This window comes from Amphiprion ocellaris, chromosome 1 (genome assembly GCF_022539595.1).
Source record: "Amphiprion ocellaris isolate individual 3 ecotype Okinawa chromosome 1, ASM2253959v1, whole genome shotgun sequence".
Lineage (NCBI taxonomy): Eukaryota > Metazoa > Chordata > Actinopteri > Pomacentridae > Amphiprion > Amphiprion ocellaris.
Window position 1 is genome coordinate 4,716,456 of NC_072766.1, and position 19,633 is coordinate 4,736,088.

At 38.5% G+C, this 19,633-nt stretch overlaps 1 protein-coding gene across 1 annotated transcript; it reads left to right on the forward strand.

The window, feature by feature from the left end:
- The first annotated feature begins 7,388 nt into the window (after positions 1-7,388).
- gpa33a (glycoprotein A33 (transmembrane), paralog a) lies at positions 7,389-16,706 on the forward strand. Its single transcript, XM_023267013.3, has 7 exons — positions 7,389-7,568; positions 8,322-8,491; positions 8,591-8,807; positions 11,136-11,300; positions 12,069-12,185; positions 12,280-12,406; positions 13,721-16,706. Exons 1-7 carry the CDS (start codon positions 7,529-7,531, stop codon positions 14,133-14,135), a joined length of 1,251 nt encoding a protein of 416 aa, XP_023122781.2. The 5' UTR covers positions 7,389-7,528; the 3' UTR covers positions 14,136-16,706.
- The last annotated feature ends 2,927 nt before the right edge of the window (positions 16,707-19,633 follow it).

Sequence of the window (19,633 nt, forward strand, 5' to 3'; positions counted from 1 at the left end):
CTGCCTGAAATTTTATGTGTCATTCTCGGTCGCAGCGCCGCCTGGTGGACGTGCGCGGATTCGCCGACCAGCAAAGATGCGAGGACCCGTCCAACGCTGCTTGCAGCTTTAATTTTGAAATTGCCTTTCCTTGTGTATTCCTTGTGATTTTACTTCTCTTCTTTGTCCCTCTTTTCCCTCCCTTTTGATTGTCCTGATTAGTTTCACCTGTGTCTTGTCTTCCCAGTCAGGTTGGAGTGTTTAAATAGTCTTGTCTGATTTGCCTCCCTCATGTTAGACTTCCTGTCCATCTGCAGGAGTTCTTTTGCTGTGTTCACCTGTCTCTGGTTTGTACCTTTAGTTTTCTGAGCCCTTTTGTGTTTATTTCTTGCTTCCGTTTATGCCATGCTTTTGCTACCATCTTAGATGTTTGGTTAGCTCCCCATAATTTAATCGATCTGGACTGTGGTCAGCTGATTAAAGTTTTCTTTTTGTTCCTTTAATACTCGTCGTTGGGGGTCTGTATGTGGACCTGTAACAGTGGAGGTGGTTTGGAACTTTGGAATTTAAATGTATGGTCACAATCAAAGATAAGGGAAATGTAATTTTTACATATGACCTTGAACATGACGTATATGTGAACCGTACCAAATGTTGTGATAGTCTCCCCAGCAACCACTTAACTAAGTGAAAATGAATAACAATAATTATATCATGTAAATGTTCTGGCTAACTGCATGTTTAACCATTTCTCTGAACCAGTGCAAAATGTGTTCTTATGTCTTTTAACCACTGTGAAAATTCATGCAATTATGTAAATTCAAATGGAATTTTTATTTCACCCAAGAAATGACAGTTAGAAAAACCAATATTAGGGTCAATATATAATTGCTGGACTTTTTGTAACATAGTTGACAGGTATCATAGTTGACATTTTTGCTCTTTTCAAGCCTAAAGTCTACGTGGCATTTTTACAGAAAGATTTTTCTAAAATATTATACATACAATTGAGTGAAATTGAAAGCTATTCATGAAAATATTGTAGGAAACCTGTTGACGTGATAAATCCACACTTGACTCACACACTACTTTATATTAAGTAACTCAGAAAGTCTTGGAGTCTCAGACACAGATACAATTTATTCTCCATATAAAATATGATATATTACCAAAAAAGAAATATGTCATGATTATCTCAACTTAACAAAGAAGATTTTTTTGAATCAGCTCATTTTATTATTGTTTCTGTAATTAGAAGGTGGTTGTTATTAAATTCACATCGTTATTTATTTTTTCAATCATTTTTTATTAAGTGATTGTTTCCATAATAAATAATTATGAAATTTGTAAAGACATTATCATATTGAACATGAAAAAACATTTTTTTAACTTTTAATAAAAATGTATGCTAGATATATCCCATGGACTTCAAACGTCCCTCGGTTATATATTGACCTACTACATTCCAGCCCATAAAGGTCAAAATAACTGAATTTAACTAGGACTGTAAGCAACAATATAACCCAGCAAAGCAGTTGCACCAATCAAACAAACTTGTAACAGATCTGAAAAGCACTGATCAGACCAGTTACACAAAACAGGGGAAACATAAAATACCTAAAACTAACAGTAAAAGGCACAAAACAGTGCAGCTGCTCTACTTAATCCAATGAATAACATATAAATCCCAAACTATATCTAATTGCCCAACACAAATCGTATGAATGAAGTAATATTTAAATAAAAAAAAACTGGTCCACCCCTTAAAGTGGCAGCCACTTGGTATGATCTGATTGTCAGCTCTGGTATAAAAGTCTGCTGCTCCTCTGATGCCATCTTTAGCTTGAAGCCATCCAGGTGACCACAGCTGGTGAAAACCAGATACCCCGGCACTGGTAAGGCAAAGAAAAGATTAGCAGAACTTAAAAAAACAATGGTCCCCATACAGAAATTAACTAAACGTGCTCGCGACAAATAGAACTTAGCTTCCCCAAATTTAGTCAAGAACACCTCTGCAAATGTGAGACTGAACCAACAGCAATGCACTCCATGGATAAGAGACAATTTTGAAATACAGGAGCTTTTCCTCTTTGACCTGCTCGGACACTGGTGGAGACGTTTGGTTTTTTGAACTCTGGTTAAGCTAAGTCTCCATTTTGAACCAATTTTCAGGCTTGTCATCTTTTCTCGCAGCAATTTACGGCAACTTATTCCTGCTGCTTAACCCTTTTGCCCTCCTTAAACCCTTAAATATGCAACCACACCCCAGAACACATTCCTCCTCATGTAGTGCCAATTGTCATTTCTGCACCTGAAATTATTTGAAGGATTTTTCTTACTATATTAAATTAAGAAGGATTACATTTTTCCCTGACTTTGAATTTGGTTTCTGTTTTTGTTGGGCAGTTATGTGCAAGATATTTTTGTGTTTGAGTATTTGTGTTGTATACGAGCAGATTTAGATAATGAAACTGACTTGATGGATGAGTTTTCCTTTTAACTTGTGTGTTTTTGTAGCAAGGATGCTAAGCTACCCTGACTTTACCTCTAATTTGTTTATGAAATTAACTTTCTGAAGTGACAGGCGGAGTTTTGCCTTTATTCTCTGGTCTGGTGCCCGACTTCTTTTAAAAATTAGACACACCCTATGCGACACCTTGACTCCATCACCAGGCCAGAGTGGGTTAGGTTTGTCAACACTGATCGCATTGAAGCTAATCTATATATTGTCAGCTGCAGCTACACCAAGTTTGATGCAACAGAACTGAAGCACAACAAATGCTCCATCTGTTTCAGTCCCAGCGGTACCAGGCGGCATCTTCACTGAATGCGTCGCCGCTTCAGTTCAGACCCAGTCTTTTAAAACCGTGACCCATGTGGTCCAAACACATTAATCAGTCATGTCATGCTCCTGTGAAGGATATGAGATGTGGCGTTTGCAGACTGGCACTTTGTATTTACCTCCTGCTGGCTACACATCTAGTAAATACTCTGTGGGTTCCTGTGGAAACTGATGTCTCTGGACATTCAGCCGCCGCAAGATAATGGAACTTCACAGGTATCCAAGATGAAAAACAGCCCATCAGCAGGCATTCAAGTGGAGAAATGGTCGATGAAAGAGCCCAGAACCATTTATTCAACACAGATATCACAAGTACCAACAGAGAAACAGCAACAACCAATAGTCTAATACACCATTAAGGGAAAAAACATCTCTAATCCCTGTTAATCTCCATGGTAGGGCACAAGATGCGGGGCAACTTACCGTGGTTTATTTATGGTGTAAGAAAAGGTGTCATGGGGTCCGATGTCATCGTTTGGAGGTGAGATGAGAAAACCAGGAATGCAAGAAATTAAATTGGTTATAGTGTTAAGTAGAAGAGACAGAAAAAGAAACCTGGAGATGAGAAGAGTTCAATTCAGACACACACTTCTGCACTTTTTCTGTTTTTCAAGCTTTATACCCTCGATTCATGAAAATACAATATAGGAAATGAAGTATTTAACAAGAAGAAGGTTCTGCTTGGCACATAAAATGTCAGGAAAATATCAAGCATAGAATGCTGTGATGTTTCCACAGTGATCAAACACTAAGTGGCTAATTTCCCAGTGGAGACACACAGCTCAATTATCTTTAAATGCCCTGCTTTTTCTGTGGTGTGCCATAAAATGACATATTGGACCTGTTGTGAAGCTACAGAGCTCAATAAAATGCTGCAGGACAATGTAAAAAAGAAAAAAAAAATGTTTGGCCTGAACAACAAAATAAATGCAACTGTTTGCATCAATCTTTTGATTAAGTTCAACCAACAAACTTCATTAAAGTTAGAGAATTAGAATTTTCTTAACACTCAAATGTGTTTTTATTTAACAATTAGTGGGCTACACATACATTTTAAAATTGATTTCATTAATTAAACAAACTTTTTCATGTTATTTTCTTCAGCAGTCTCTGACTTTTTCATGTTTTTTGTTCATGTAGCAACTTTTAAGAAAACTTCAAACAATAAAATTGTTATTTTTGTCATTTTATTGCAGTTTTATATTTGAACATAGGTGTTACTGTTCTGGAAAACATCACCTCTTTTATTTGTCGAAGCCTGAGGTCCTTTAACCCATTAACTTACACAATTTGACTCATGGTGAAAATGAAAAGATGTTATTCATCAGGTTTCATGAAGTTAGTACAACTTGAATTTAGTTTTAAATCTATTAGTCTAAAAATCTGAGTTTAAATTACACAAAAATATAATTTTTTGGCTTTGACAGGTTAAGTTGAGAGGCAGACAGGAAAGTAACGAAGAAGACCTGCAGCAAAGGGCAATGAACTGGAATCAAACCCAGGTCGCTGCATCGGTGAATCTAACCCCTGTTTATGGGTCGCCTGCTCAAGTTGAGCTATCTGGATGCCAAAATTACACAAAATTTTAAGTTCATGCAATAACCAATTATTGTCCAATTATCCAAATATGTCTGAACAATTCATGAAAATAATGTTTGCAACTTAAAATGTTAACCTAAAGCAATAAGTGTGTGTGTGTGTGTGTGTGTGTGTGCATATTTAACAGACTGTAAAGGCAACATGACTCACAGAAAACCTCAGTGACGTCTAAGAAAGTGTGATTGCATGAAACATTCATAGACAAAGTCCTTGATGGCTGGATTAAGGCTGAGTGTTTCAAGTGATGACACACAACTGAAAAAAGCTGCACCTATTGTTCCAGAGTGAGACAAGAGAGCCTCATTTGAAGGTCACACATATGTATTTTTATGCTCATTGGTGCATCATGAGTGATAATTTCCCCGTTGTTTTAACGTGCCACGAGCTAATCACTGTTGCCTCTTTTCAATACCTGCTTATGGGAAGTCGAACAATGTACTTTTTTACCACATCCTCATGAAGAGAGGATGTAAAAGAACACACTGTACCCTTTTACCACCTGCCGATGGGAATCTGAATAGCAGCATCAGGAATACGACCTTCATCGTACTCCACGGTTAAATACAGAAAGAGACTTATGCTAAAATCTCTACTTGATCAACTGTGAGCAAACTGTGTCTGCTGCTTGCATTAATCTTTGTCTGGATTTCTGCTTCAGTGTGCAGCATCACTGACTTGTGTCACTAGAACTGTTTCGTTTTTTTTTTTTTTTAACCAATTAACGATTGCAACCTATATTTTTACTGCTTTACTACACCAAGGAACACGGTGGGGTTGTGAGACGATCAGCGTTGGTTGGTCGGTCTGTCTGTTAGCAACATTACTCAAAAACGGATTTTAATGAAATTTTCAGGGAAAATCAGAAATGCCTAAACACCACATGGCATTTTTAGAGCAATATTCCTCCAGTTATATAACAATTGGCGTACATTTGTCCGTTTTTCAGTGTGCAACATTTATCAAAAACGGACTAATAGATTTGGATGAAATTTTCAGGGAAGGTCAGAAATGACACAAGGACCAAGTGATTAGATTTTGGCAGTGATGCAGCTGATAGTCTGGATCCACGGATTTGTTAAAGATTTTTGTACCATTGTGAGATAGCTTCCTAGAGTCACTGTAACTATGACAAGTGAACGCTGCATCAGCTGCCTGCTGATGATCATGTGTTTGTGATCCTACTACAAATCCACAAACTGTATGATTTCATCCGTCAGAAATCATACAAGCCTTGGTGGAGTACTGTGCTCTGAGTGCTTCTCTTGTTTTTAATGCGTTTGTAGGGATCAGGTAATGGTAAAAGACAAGAAAATGTCTGAGGACTATTAGATAACAGGGAGAGAAGGTGCATATGGCTTTATCATGTGAAAATGCAATTCACAACAATTCTTAAATCTCTCCCCTTAACAGCTTAGATCATATGAAGCCCAGGTTTGATTACGTTGAACACATTGTTGGTTTGGTTGCATGTGAAAATTTATTTAAATATTTTGTCTGTTTCTGTCTTTTATTTTCTTTTCATCCCATTAGGAAATTAGGAGCCTTGACCTAAGATAATGGATTTTGAAGGGTATATCAGATTTTACAGAATACAAATTTCAGTGCAAGAACAGAATTTATTCTACGCTGTTTATTGTATACTGTAAAACAAATCTTTAAAAAATAATGAAAATCTTGAAACAAAAATTAAATAATGACTTGAAAAACCATGTAATACTGAAATATATTAACAGTAAAGACTAAAAAATAACAGCAATTATCTGTAAATTAATGACGTTTTTAGCTCATTTAAATACAACAGTGTCATTTTGTAGTTGTAGAAGAGAAAAAAGTACTATTTGCAAAGATTTTGATGTGGACATTTTGCACAGTTTAAACAATCTACAATTTATCAATCCCTAATGGACATATTTTTTAAAATAGTAAATACCCATAATTTTTAAAAAATAAAGATACAGTTGAAAATAGCATAATTTAAACGATGTGGACATTATTTACAGTTTTGTTTTGATAACTTCAGTTTTGTTTTTGAGAATTTCTTGGAGTTAACATACAAATTAATTATTGTTTGTGATTTGAGTACTAATGTGTATTTTAACAAAACTGGGAAATCTGTAACTGTTTTTAGAAATCCAGTAAAAATTGTCTTAAAATGTTGTTTGTTTTTTACTTTTTTCTCTCTTTTTTTACACTGTACATCACCAGAAAATGTTCCCCAAACGCCTCAAACTTCGGCAATAAATGTAAAGCACTTTATGAAATTTAGAATTGGGTTACATTAAATCATTAGGTTGTTCCACTTTGTATGTAACTGATATAGGATTGTTGGATTCACACACAGAAACGCACGTTTAAGGCTGAGCCAATCACTGAGGTTGTGTGTTAATTTCTCAAAATCAAATATTTCAGCTTTACCGGAGAACAGTTACGGTTTCACAATGCTTTCACATTGTGTTTGTGTGCTTCCGTGTGTGTGTGTGTTCGCCTCCAGGTGATAAATCCTCGTCAAACCAGTCCGACAGGGGAAAAAACGCTTCCCTTCTAATGGCACACAACAGTTCAGTGCTGCTCCACCCTCAGTCCGTCAAGTGTTCGGTTTGTCAATCCTGTAATGCCTTTAGTCCTCTCTTACAACATCAAGCTCATCTCCACAACAGAATAAAACATAATAAAGAAAGAAAAAAGGTTTCTATCGCTATCATGGGAAATAGACACAGTTATGTGATCAAAACGTCTCATTTTGGCATATTTGGTTCTAAAATGCTGCGTAAATGAATATATGTTCCTGTTGTCCGCAGATCCTGGCAGACACCGGTCTGACTGGAGCAGTATCCCTGTAAAGGAAGGTATGCTGGAGGAGAGGACAGGCCAGAACACGACAGGTGGGCGGAACAAAAATGTTACCTGAGCAGCAGGAGTCGCAGTGATTGGCGGAGAGCGCCGTCAGTCATCCGGAAGCGGAGGGCGCACCCAGAGAGCGCATCAGTCTCAGGACGAGCTCGGGTGTCGATGCAAATGTTTACCGGACGGTTCCGGTCCCCCGTTTCATTTTAGACACCAAAAACGACCAAACACAGAAGAGTTAGTTTGAGAAAATAGGTTTTCGCCATGGAGAGGAGGATTTCTACGTTAATTCTGCTCAGTCTGGGTGAGTAAGAAATGATATTTGCTTCTGTCCTTTTGCGCCTTTTCCAACTGCCACACCTGTTTGCGCACCTTAGAGTTCACCCTCTAAAAAGGAACAGGCCCGAGCCTGAGTTTGCAGGTGAACTTACTGATTTCCTTATAAATTCGTATTTTTTCCTCTGAAAATATATATAAGCAAACAGAATATAATATATACAAGATAAGGAGCTCTTGAAATTGATTCCTTCCTAACACTGGATGACTCAGAATGGTTTTGGTTTCTCCTAGAGCCTACGAAACTTGCACCAAAATTCAGTGGCTCAGTGACATAGTTAAAAACACAGGCTTGCACCAACTATTATTTCCATTATCGATTAATCTACCATTTATTTTCTCGGCTACAATGTGAAATGGTCAATAAAATCCCTATTACAAGTTCCCAGAGCCAATTGTGGTCCCCAAAGTGATTTTATTTTGCCCCAAATCCCCCCAAAACCTTAAAACAGTGAATACTGCTGCAGGGATGTGAATTGTGAATGTTTTGCTGATAAACTCTGCCATTTATTGCTCATTTCCTCTGTTGTTCTGTGAGTATGTGGGTGGGAGGGTGGGGTAATGAGTTGTTTTTAGCTCCAGATCTGCAATTTTTGCTGCGAAAAGGCTCCAATGCAGACAAATATAACATTGTAGACTTAATCACAATTTTACAGCGCTCATAAATGGAAGAGTAATTGTGTGCAAATTGTAATTATCTGTATGGTTGTTTTTAAATCAGCCTTGTCAGGTGTTGGCGCCCTCAATGTTGTCATCCCTCAACCTTTGTACGAGTACGCCCGGGGTGACAACATCACGCTGCCCTGCACCTTTACACTCAAACCAGGCTCCACACCACCCCTAATCTTCATCTCATGGTCTATTGAGGGTGTAGCAGCTAATGCTAAAGAGGTCAGTACATATCTATCTATCTATCTATCTATCTATCTATCTATCTATGGGCATGTCATCTTGATTTAATATTCCTGTCATGCTGTTGTTTTCCAACAGACCCAGATCATCTCCTATTATCACCCCAGTAAAATTACTGACGTTAAAAAAGTATACGAAGGCCGGGCGTCCATGGATGTAGACATTAATAGTGGAAAGGCTAACCTGAAGCTGAACAGCATCACACTGGAGGACAACAAGAATTTTGAGTGTAGACTCAATGTCCCAGGTGATGACGAGGGCAAGCCAGCCGCCAACACGCGTTTGGTGGTTCTAGGTAATATTTAATTGTTTTTCAAAGAAATATTTTAGTACTAGATCCAGTATCAGAGATTAAATACCATTAAAATGTTTAGCCTTGTGTACTGTGCCATGTCTGCTGGTTGTTCTTAGTGCAGTGTAGTATCAGAAAGATATGTCTGACACTTATCCTAGTCATCGGTATCTAGATCATGAACCAACATATGAGTTTTAATCCTCTGAACCCCAAGCAGTTTCTCTGTATTTTCCCTGAAATATAAAGTCCTGCACCTCTATTGAAACAGCACAACCATGGTTAGAAGTAGAGAGAACTCAAGCATCTTGTGCAGGATATTAAAGCTGTATTGTCTTAAATCATAAAAAGAAAATGAATGAAAATTTCTTTAATTACTAACATCAACATGTCCAACGGTTTTCCATTTGACCACAGATGTTACCAATACTTGGAAAAAATAAAAAGTGACTCTACATATTTACAAGTTTTATTTTTCTTTATACTTGTCTCCTGTCTGCCCTGCAGTTCACCCAAAAATATTAATAATAATAATAATAATAATAATAATAATAATAATAATAATAATAGTAATAATAATAATAATAATAATAATAATAATAATAATAATAATGATGGATTAGATTTATATAGCGCTTTTCTATTAAGGCATACTCAAAGCGCATACAATGAATCCATTATTCATTCACTCACACATTCTCACTCAGCGGTGGTAAACTACATTTGTAGCCACAGCTGCCCTGGGGCAGACTGACGGAAGCGTGGCTGACAATCTGCACCTACGGCCCCTCCGACCACCACCAACATTCACACGCATTCATACTCCAGTGTGAGTAGCAGCACTGGAGGCCAGGTGGGTAAAGTGTCTTGCCCAAGGACACAACAGCACATGACTAGGACAGAGCGGGAATCGAAACGCCGACCTTTCGATCATTGGACGACCCGCTCTTCCACCTGAGCCACAGCCGCCCACCACAAAAGCAAAAATATTACAGAATTTTTGTCATATGACTAGTGGTCAGAGCTGAGTCACTAACGGTATTCCAGTTGTGCCACAGAGTGCAGAGTTTGTTTTTTTTTCAAGGATCTGCTTAGAGTAAACTGGTAATTTGTGACAAATTTTCAAATGACACAAAGTGATTTTGAGGAAATATCATCAAAATACTTCTCCACTGTCTGTAGGCACCAAGGTCCTATTATCACACTTGAACTTGTTTCATGGCTCTTATCCAGCTTGTTTTCTCCTGACTAGATCCATTGTTGTGTTGTATCTACTCTGAGTTCCGTCGCTTAGGGTAAAAGCATCTGCTAAATGAAATTATAGAATTGTAGAAATATCCCAATTTTAAATTTAGGTTTGGAACGACATGTCAGTTCAATTCAATTTTATTTATGTTGCACCAATCATCTCACAGCACTTAACATAGTAAGGTGCAGACGATATGAATTTTAAACAAAGAAGAGAGAACCTAACAATCCAAAGTTGCCTTTGGATTCCCTATGAGCAAGCAGTTGGCAACAGTGGGAAAGAACCAAAAAAAAACATAGATAGTGAGGGGAAAAAAGCTTTAGACAGAACCAGGCTCAGGGAAGGCGTCCCTCTACCTCGACCAGTTGGAGTGAGATTGAAACAATACAACCAAAACAATGAACAGCACAGATGAGTTGTTCAAGGACCACTGCAGAGTTAAAAATCTGTCAATTCTTTCAGTTTTTACAGTATCTGGCTCTGATAAGGGCTGCACAGTGGTGTAGTGGTTAGCACTTTCGCCTTGCAGCTATTAGATCCCCGGTTCCCGTCCCGGCCTTACCAGGATCTTTCTGCATGGAGTTTCTCCCTGTGCATGCGTGGGTTTTCTCCGGGTACTCCGGCTTCCTCCCACAGTCCAAAAATATGCTGAGATTAATTGATTACTCTAAATTGCCCGTAGGTGTGAATGTGAGAGTGATTGTTTGTCTCTGTATGTAGCCCTGTGACAGACTGGTGACCTGTCTAGGGTGTCCCCTGCCTTCACCTGAGTCAGCTGGGATAGACTCCAGCCCCCCCCCGCAACCCTAATGAGGATTAAGCGGTGTATAGATAATGGATGGATGGTTCTGATAAACGGTGTAATCTTGCCAATTTTGTAAAGACATGCTCTTAAAACCTGCTGACCGGTTTTGGGGTTCAGAGGGTTAAAAGTAAATAGTAGTTGACACTTTGACCTCACAGCAAGAAGGTTCTGGATTCTCCCAGTGTGTTTCAGCCCACGGTCTAAAGGTATTGCGGTTAGTTGGCAACCCACTCTATATGTCTGTCTCTATATTTATCTATATTCATCTTTATTCCAGTGGCTCCATCTACACCCATCTGTAAGATCGAGGGAAAAGCAGAGTATGGTCAGAACATCAACCTGACCTGCAAGTCTGAGGAGGGTTCTCCGGCGCCCACGTACAAGTGGGACAGTCGGGATGTACAGAACATGCCTCGTGTTCGAGACCCCAGAACCACTGACAGTAAGTACCAGCGACACATTAGTCCTGGGAAAACAAGGCAGCTATCAGTGCAAAAAGATTTATTTACTGTCACAAAGGAACAACTATGGCCATGATCAGGCTGAGGATAGAGTCATGCTCTTTTCAATCTGGTAAACAAGTTTAATTTTTGTGAACCACAGGATGGCGTGTAGTGCTCCCAAATTAAAAGACCTTCACTCTGAACACACATGAAGCTAACAATTGAATTTCAGAGTGCTGGTCGAATATTTTCTAGATGTAGGGTCACTATTAAGTTTTGCAGCACAACCTGGATTTTTGAGACTGATTTTCATGATCTTATCTAATGTTTGTTGGTTTAATACGTTTGGGGGAATGGCCAGAAAGTGATCAAGATGTGCACTGAGCAGGACATTTTCCAGAAGAAGAAAAACAGTCTTCTGAGCACTCTCTTGAAGACATTATATGAATGTATTCGGCCTTTCTGTGCATCATCATTTGAAATAAGTTAAAATCGGGCTCTGCTTTCAAGGCTTTAAAGTGAGTAATTTGTGTAGATGAGAGGACTGTTGCTCTTCTCTTCTGTGATATTGTACAAAACGTACAATAAACTTTCAGAAACTACTTAAAAACAGTGTTGATTAAAATAAACAGCAGTTGTTTTCTTTGGAGTACTTTGTAGCTTTCAGACTATTAACAGTAGTAGTACTATTTCATTTGTTGTCAATAAAATTCAAAAAATAATAATAATACGTGTTCAGCAAATGTGACTAACTCTTTGTGTTTCAGAGGGAGGCGTCCTGTCTCTGTTTAATATCTCCAAAGACACATCAGGATACTACACCTGCACCTCAAGCAACAAGATCCGGTCTGCTACCTGCAACATCACCCTAACGGTCATGCCACGTAGGAGAAACCTTCTTATAGCCGCTTTTCATTTATTTTCAATAAATACATCTTCACAGCAGTTCTCTAAAATCATTTTCCTTCAATCTTGCAGCATCCATGAACATCGGTTCCACTGCAGGAATCATTGCAGGAGTCGTCGCCGCCTTGGTCGCCCTCATTGTCATCATCTACTGCTGTTGCTGCCGAAAGAAGAAAAAAGATGAGGAATATGCCATGGGGTAATGGGTTTTTTTTTCTCCTGTAAAGATGCATGCAAACACAGAAGAAGAAGATGTTATGGTGTGAACAGAAGTCAGTGTTGTTCATCAGGTTGAATGAGCAGCCGGTCGGTAATTTCAGGGCACTCAAGGTTTGCAGGCAGAGAAAGAGACTGTTTTCTCAGTTAACCCTCGTGTCGTCCTGTGGGTCAAAATTGAGCCTGTTTTAAAGTCTGAAAATGTGGGGAGAAAGAATATTTTCACAGTGAAACTTCTGATGTCCACATTTTCAACATTTTTGTGAAATCTTTGAACATTTTTTGGTGGAAAAAAAGAAATGTTAAAAATGTTTCTTAAGAACATTCACCAAAAAATCAACCAAATCCAGTGAAATTCGCTGGATTTTGGTTGATTTTTTTGTGAATTTTCTGAAAGAAAATATTACAAGTTTTACTGATATATATATGTAGTTACTTTAGATATTTTTAGGATTTTTTTGGAAGTTTTTTACTCATTTTTTTGAAAATATTTACAAGAATTTTCCTGCTAAGTTTGGGGGATTTTTTTAAAATAATACTTTTAAGGGAAACTTTTAAACAATTATTGGAGTTTTCTTCCTGAAAGCTTTGCAAAGTTTCAGAAATTTGAGAATTTTTTTTTGCTGATTTTTGGAATTTTTTACAGACAAGGAAACAATATTTTTGGTGCCTGTTAATGAAGACAGCAGGAGGGTTAAGATCCTGACTGTGAGAAGTGGTTTATACAGCATCATTTTTCATAAGGAAATGTTTAAAAGTAATAGTGAGTTTTGTAATTGTATTTAAAGGAAGGGCGTATTATTGCTGAGGAGGCAAAGAGACCAAAAAAAGTAGTTTTAACAAGCTGTCCGCAAATTGTCAGTTTCATTTTTATATCCTCTTCATGTGTATAAATAAAACGTCAAGACAAACAATGACAAAGAGCCTCACATTGCGTATTTACACTTGTGGATGGCTAAAGAGCTTTTTATTCTTCGTCTGTTTGGTTTGATACAGCCTGCACATTATATGTTTTTATCAATCGGAACCAAAGACAGATTTCTAAATCTTAGCATCAGAAATCCAACAAAACTTTTATTCTTTACACAAGTGGTTTTCAAATGAGTATTTGTGATTTTAAACACAGACAGTGTCCCACCTACCACCTATCTACCACGATGCATGGGATGAAAAAGAATCATACTGTACAATCCAATAGTTTAAAGAAATCAACTAGTAAAACAACGCTGTGACTGGATTTCTTTAGAAAATTCATGCAAACTGTGTTCCTCAAACTGTGTGTCTATGCTCCCACCAGAGTTCGCGAGGAGGAGTACCACGACGAGGAGCCAGATAAAAATGGCAAGAGGCCCCCAGCTGACAGGCAGGACAGCAATCGTAGTTATGATGGTTCTGGTGATCGACGTGATCACTATGAGGACAGGAGTGAGCGCAACTACGACCGCAGCGACTACGATGATCGGCGCAGCGACTACGACGACCGCCGCAGCGACTATGACGATCGGCGCAGCGACTACGACCGCCGCGAAAGGTACAGTGACCGCAATGAGCGCTATGACGACGACCGCCGCTATGACGACGAGCGACGCTACGACCGCAGAGACCCTCGCTACGATGATGACGACCGCTATGATGAGCCCTACGACCGTGACGCTGACAGGCCACCAGTGCCCTCCAACCCAAAGCCAACAAGGAGAGACTATGATGACTAAGATCTCAAACCACCATCCTCTGTCGTATCTCTGTCAGACTTCACCCCAATGACAAGTTAACTCACACTCAAGGTGTTTCCTGTGGGTGTAGTTATAATTGGCTATAAAGCACTGCTATCATCTTAAAGTTAAAAGGAAGCATAATCTGATACTTTCTGACTTGTTTATTAGGCCCCTTTCAGGCATGTGCTCCTTTCCATCAACCGGACGGCATCTAAATGCACCAGTTTTATGTCTGAATTAGCACCCTTATTGTTTTTCTGTAAATGTTCAGTCCAAAATAGAGACGTTTCTGCGTCACTTTCAACACAGCAGAAGTCTGAACAGCATGCTATAGCATCAACACAATCAGTGTGCTTCCAGTTAGTTGTTTGTAGGAGTCTTTCCTCTGAGTTTATCAAATAACTAGAGCAACAAATAGTAGCAGGATGCATATTAGTGTTGCTAAAGCAAGAAGGATGTATGCATTTATGCATCGAACAACATAAGTAATTTCAATAATTAGATATAATCATAAATTATCCTCTACATGGACACATGATTGGTCAGGATCTAATTGCAGTTGAATCAGTTGTTACGTCGGCAGATTTAGATTTAGTCCTTTTGTGCATTCGTGCATTAATATGCATTAATAATGTCCCTCAGTGTACTGTCCAGTGTTGTGTGTAGGACAAATAATGTGGACGTACTATGACTCTCTCCATCACTGTCATGGGTATGTCTAATGAAACCATGAGCAACATTATTGGAAAAGCGTTCTGTGTTTGAATGACAGAATGCCGTCACTTTAGCAGACCGGTGAGGATGGCAGTGTTATGTGTCATACGTCTGAAAAGGGCTTTACATTAACATACTGTAAGTGTGACTGAGAGGAGGAAGACAGAGTTCATATCAGTTTGGGAAAGGCAGGGAAACCCATTACGGTGCCCACAAATCCCATCTGATGTGTTTTTAGCAGGCAGTGGGTGAGTGGGGTCAGCAGGTACAGTCACTGTTTGGGGTATAAACACTCCCCAGGGCAAAACCTACATTATACATAAATAATAGGCACTGGATAAACATTTCAGATTCCCCCCAAAAACCTAATTTTCTTGAGATTTCAAAATAATATATTTGTCTCATACATGACTAATTATATTTGCTCATAACAGCACAGTATATAGGGTATTTGATGCAAACAGCAGAGACAAATTACACTGTAAACATAGACTCTCTACATTAGGTGTCTATTGTTTTTTTCCAAGGTCAATACTGATACAGATTGTTAGTTATCAAGGAGAGCGTTAACTGATATTTGTAACCATAAATTTACAGTAAAAATTGCAATCTCCATGCCAAACTTTTGAAGAACACAAACTCTACTGCAAAACTTTATCTAAATGCCTTTGTTTGTTTATGCTTTACAACTGTCTAGTTAAATGAGTACTTTTTACCATCAGACAGTGCTGTGGGCAGAATAATACAGCAGGAAACAGGGTGGTGACTACACTTAGCGGAGTAGTTGCATCACAGTAGTGTGTTTTTAAAGGATTATATAAGGAAAAAGTAAAAAAAAATATGAAAACAAGTAAAATGCTCAACATTGAATCCAGTAATCTGCCTCTTGATATGCTACGCTGTATGTGTCATTTTTATATTTTCTTCATCAGTAAATAGTTCATTCTCTGCTAACTGAAAATCTAACATTCTTTATTATCATGTACTTGATCTCTTTTTAGTGATATACAGCAGACAGGATTTTTACTTTGTGTATAAGGGCCATGTCTGACTTGTGAAATGTGTGTAATATAACGTTACAGCAGCTCAGTCTGGTTTGGTCACATTTTAAAGCGACTGAATGTTTGACACTGAGACAAAACATGCGACTCTTGTGGTGCCAAATGTGTGGGAGTGAGCTATGTAACCCAGAAATTAGGTCCTTGAGTGTTTAAATCCATGTCTGGCCTGTTTCTGTCTGTTTTTGTGATTGTCCAGATTTAACATACTTTCTGCTGTTGGGTTTAGCTAGTAGTAGGTTTAGTATTTTCAGTTTTTTTTTGCAAAGCTATACCTCCACCTCCAATGTAAAAGTCTTTAGCTTTGGGTTATTCTTTACATTTACTGAGATTGTTTTCGTATACAGAGTTGGATACTGCGTGTTCTTGTGCAGAAACAAAAGCATTGTTCCACTCGCTATTGAGCGGTTTCAACTTTTTTTTGTCACCACAATATTATAAAATGCTTTTATGGTCATTGCACAAGTACAATGTAATTGGATAGCAAAAAAAAGTAGAACTAGAACTTCCATTAATTGTTGGGCTTGATAATGTTACCACTGATGTCTTTTTTTTTAAACTTTTAACATGCATGTAATCTCCTTTTGCAATGTCACTTCAAAAATGTTTATGTTGAATTATTACACAGAAGTGTGCTGTACATATATGCTATTTTATCAAGCAGTGGCAATGTCAGGAAATTTTTATATTGGGATTTATCGAAATGTTCTGTATTATGGAACATATTGAATTGATTTGACTTGTATGAAAAATGCTGTAAAAGCAAAGGTAATGAAATAAAACGAGCATTACAACATGTTCGGGTCCTGAACACTAGATGGCAACACAGAACCTCACAAACAGTTGTCTTACAGAGTTAGACTGTAACCTAATTAGTAGGCCCTAGTATAAATAGTGCCATTTCCATCATTATTGGCAGTGTTTTCATGTTATCTTACTTTTTTGTTATTCATTATACACTGCCTGTCCAAAAAATTTAAAAAATCGCACAGTCTAATATTTCAACGGACTGCCTTTAGTTCTGAGAACGACACACATTCGCTGTGGCATCGTTTCGATGATCTTCTGCATGTCACAACATTTATTTCTGTCCAGAGATGCATTAATTTTATACCAAGATATTATATTGATGATGGGAGAGTCGGACCGATGCACAAAGTCTCCTCCAGTGCATCCCAAAGATTCTGATTCTGAGGTCTGGACTCTGCGGAGGCCAGTCCATGTGTGGAAATGATGTCTCATGCTCCCTGATGCATTCATTCACAATGTGAGCCCCATGTGAACCCTGGCATCGTCATCTCTGAATATATTGATGGAAAAACCTGGTCATTCAGTATCTTCAGGTAGTCAGCTGACCTCATTCTTTGGAAATATAACATTGCTGAACCTGACCAACCCCAGATCATAACCCTAACCCTCACAGGCTTGTAGACACTAGCCATGATGAGTGCATCACTTCATCCATCTCTCTTCTTACCCTGATTTGCCCACGTTTAAGTCCCAATCTTTTGAGTTCCCTTTGCACTGTGCATGTGGAAATGCTCTTACTTTCACTGTTAAACATAGCCGTGAGTTCTGCTGTTGATTTCCTATGATCATCTAAGAGTTTGCTCCTGGAAGATGATGGTTCTCCACTTTCCTTCAGGTTTTAATAATCTGTTGGACGGTTCTTAACCTGATTTTAGTAGTTTCAGTCATCCCCTTAGTTGTTTTCTTTGCTTGATGCAGGTCAGTAATTTGACTCTGCTGAGACAGATCGACATCCTTTCCATGACCACAGGATAAGTCTTCCAACATGGTTGTTTAAGAAATGAGAAGCTCCTCACTGCATCAGCTGGGGTTAAATAAGTTGCTGCAGCTGAAATGTATTCACCACTGCAGTAATTATTCAATGGAAGGCTCTTACTTATTTGCTTAGTTAAATCCCAGTGGGGGCTGCACAGTGGCGTAGTGGTTAGCACTTTCGCCTTGCAGCGAAAAGGTCCCTGGTTCGCGTCCCGGCTTTCCCGGGATCTTTCTGCATGGAGTTTGCATGTTCTCCCTGTGCATGCGTGGGTTTTCTCCGGGTACTCCGGCTTCCTCCCACAGTCCAAAAAAAATATGCTGAGGTTAATTGATCATTCTAAATTGCCCGTAGGTGTGAATGTGAGAGTGATTGTTTGTCTCTATATGTAGCCCTGCGACAGACTGGCGACCTGTCTAGGGTGTCCCCTGCCTTCGCCCGAGTCAGCTGGGATAGGCTCCAGCCCCCCCGCGACCCTAGTGAGGATTAAGCGGTGTATAGATAATGGATGGATGGAAATCCCAGTGGTGACTTTTTTGGACAGGCAGTGTACTGTATTTTAAACAGGGACTTCACCCTCCTGTTTCCCTCCATCCCCGCCTCCATCTATTGTCTTTGGACACACTGATGGTGCATCTGAGCGCCTCACAGCCTGCAGTGTAAAGTTACACAACTAGTGCCGAGTGCATAGTCAGTTGGGCTACAAAATAAAATTAAATTATAGATTTTTTTTTTTTATAAAAGAATATCCTTAAAATATGACAGGCCATTAATCTAATCTGCATTACTTCTTACATTGATGGCATAAATAATATGCTTTTAAAAAACTAGTGTAGTCATACTAATAACATATTATCGATTTCTGTATATTAAGCACTTTATCTTTCACAAGTTACCACTGCTATTGGGCTGTCATGAGATTATCAGTTTTATTACCATATTAATTGGAGTCTGGTGTTCTGTCTACAGTGGGTGTGGTGGTAGAATCAGTCTCATGCATGAATTTAGTTGTTTCTCTGAATGTCTATGTATGACATGCTTACATATTTCACAAATATATTAACCAGATAAATTCAATTTAGACATAAAAAATAACAGTGATTTCCTTTGTTGCTAAGATGGAACACAGTCAGTGGGACTTTATGCAGAATTTAGACTTCCTTAAAGTATACTGAACAAAAGCATGAACACAGTATGTAAATGGTAGTACGTGAAACATCACACTTCCATTATGCTGAAAAAAAAGTTAAATGTAGCCGTTTGTACACAAAATGTTTTTTAACTCCAACTTGTGACAAATTCTTAACCATTGACCTTACCCACCTCCTGGTCAGGTGTGACTTTAAAGGACAATGATCAGATCATGTGAGCAGCACACAGACACTCCTCTGACTGGTGACTATAAAAGGCCACCTTAAAACTTAGCTTTATTTAAAATGGCACGATGACTACTTAGGCCTGCAGCCGGCATTTGTAAAGATAATTTCAGACAGCTCTGGGTGGACATGTCCAACAACATGATCTGGTGTCCCAAAATGTCTGTCAATTTCAGGAACAGTGGGACAACATTTCACAAGCCAGCACTGATAACCTTATTAACTCACAAGCATGTGGCACTATATGATGCAAATCCATGATGGTTTGGTTTGTGACTTCTCTCTTGCTCTGTCCATTATCACTTTCAGTACATTGTATACTTGGTTGTGTTGTGATGTCCATTCTATTGTCGAGATGGTATGTCTCAGAGAAACAAATTTTCATCCCCTCTATGTTAAAAGCATATAAAGAATTCAAATGATTTTATTATCATATGCAGGAATAATTATTGCAATGAATTCCTGTTTTTCTGCCTAGTGCCATGATTAACCTATTTACATAATGCACTCATACAAACTAAAGAAAAGCACAAAAAATGTTTGTATAGAAAAGAAGTGAAAAAG

Excerpts from the sequence above, each read along its gene's own strand:
- gpa33a (XM_023267013.3), top strand. The coding sequence starts at position 7,529 with ATGGAGAGGAGGATTTCTACGTTAATTCTGCTCAGTCTGG. Across the intron at positions 7,569-8,321 it reads GTTAATTCTGCTCAGTCTGG|CCTTGTCAGGTGTTGGCGCC; the intron begins GTGAGTAAGAAA and ends TTTTTAAATCAG. Across the intron at positions 12,407-13,720 it reads GATGAGGAATATGCCATGGG|AGTTCGCGAGGAGGAGTACC; the intron begins GTAATGGGTTTT and ends TGCTCCCACCAG.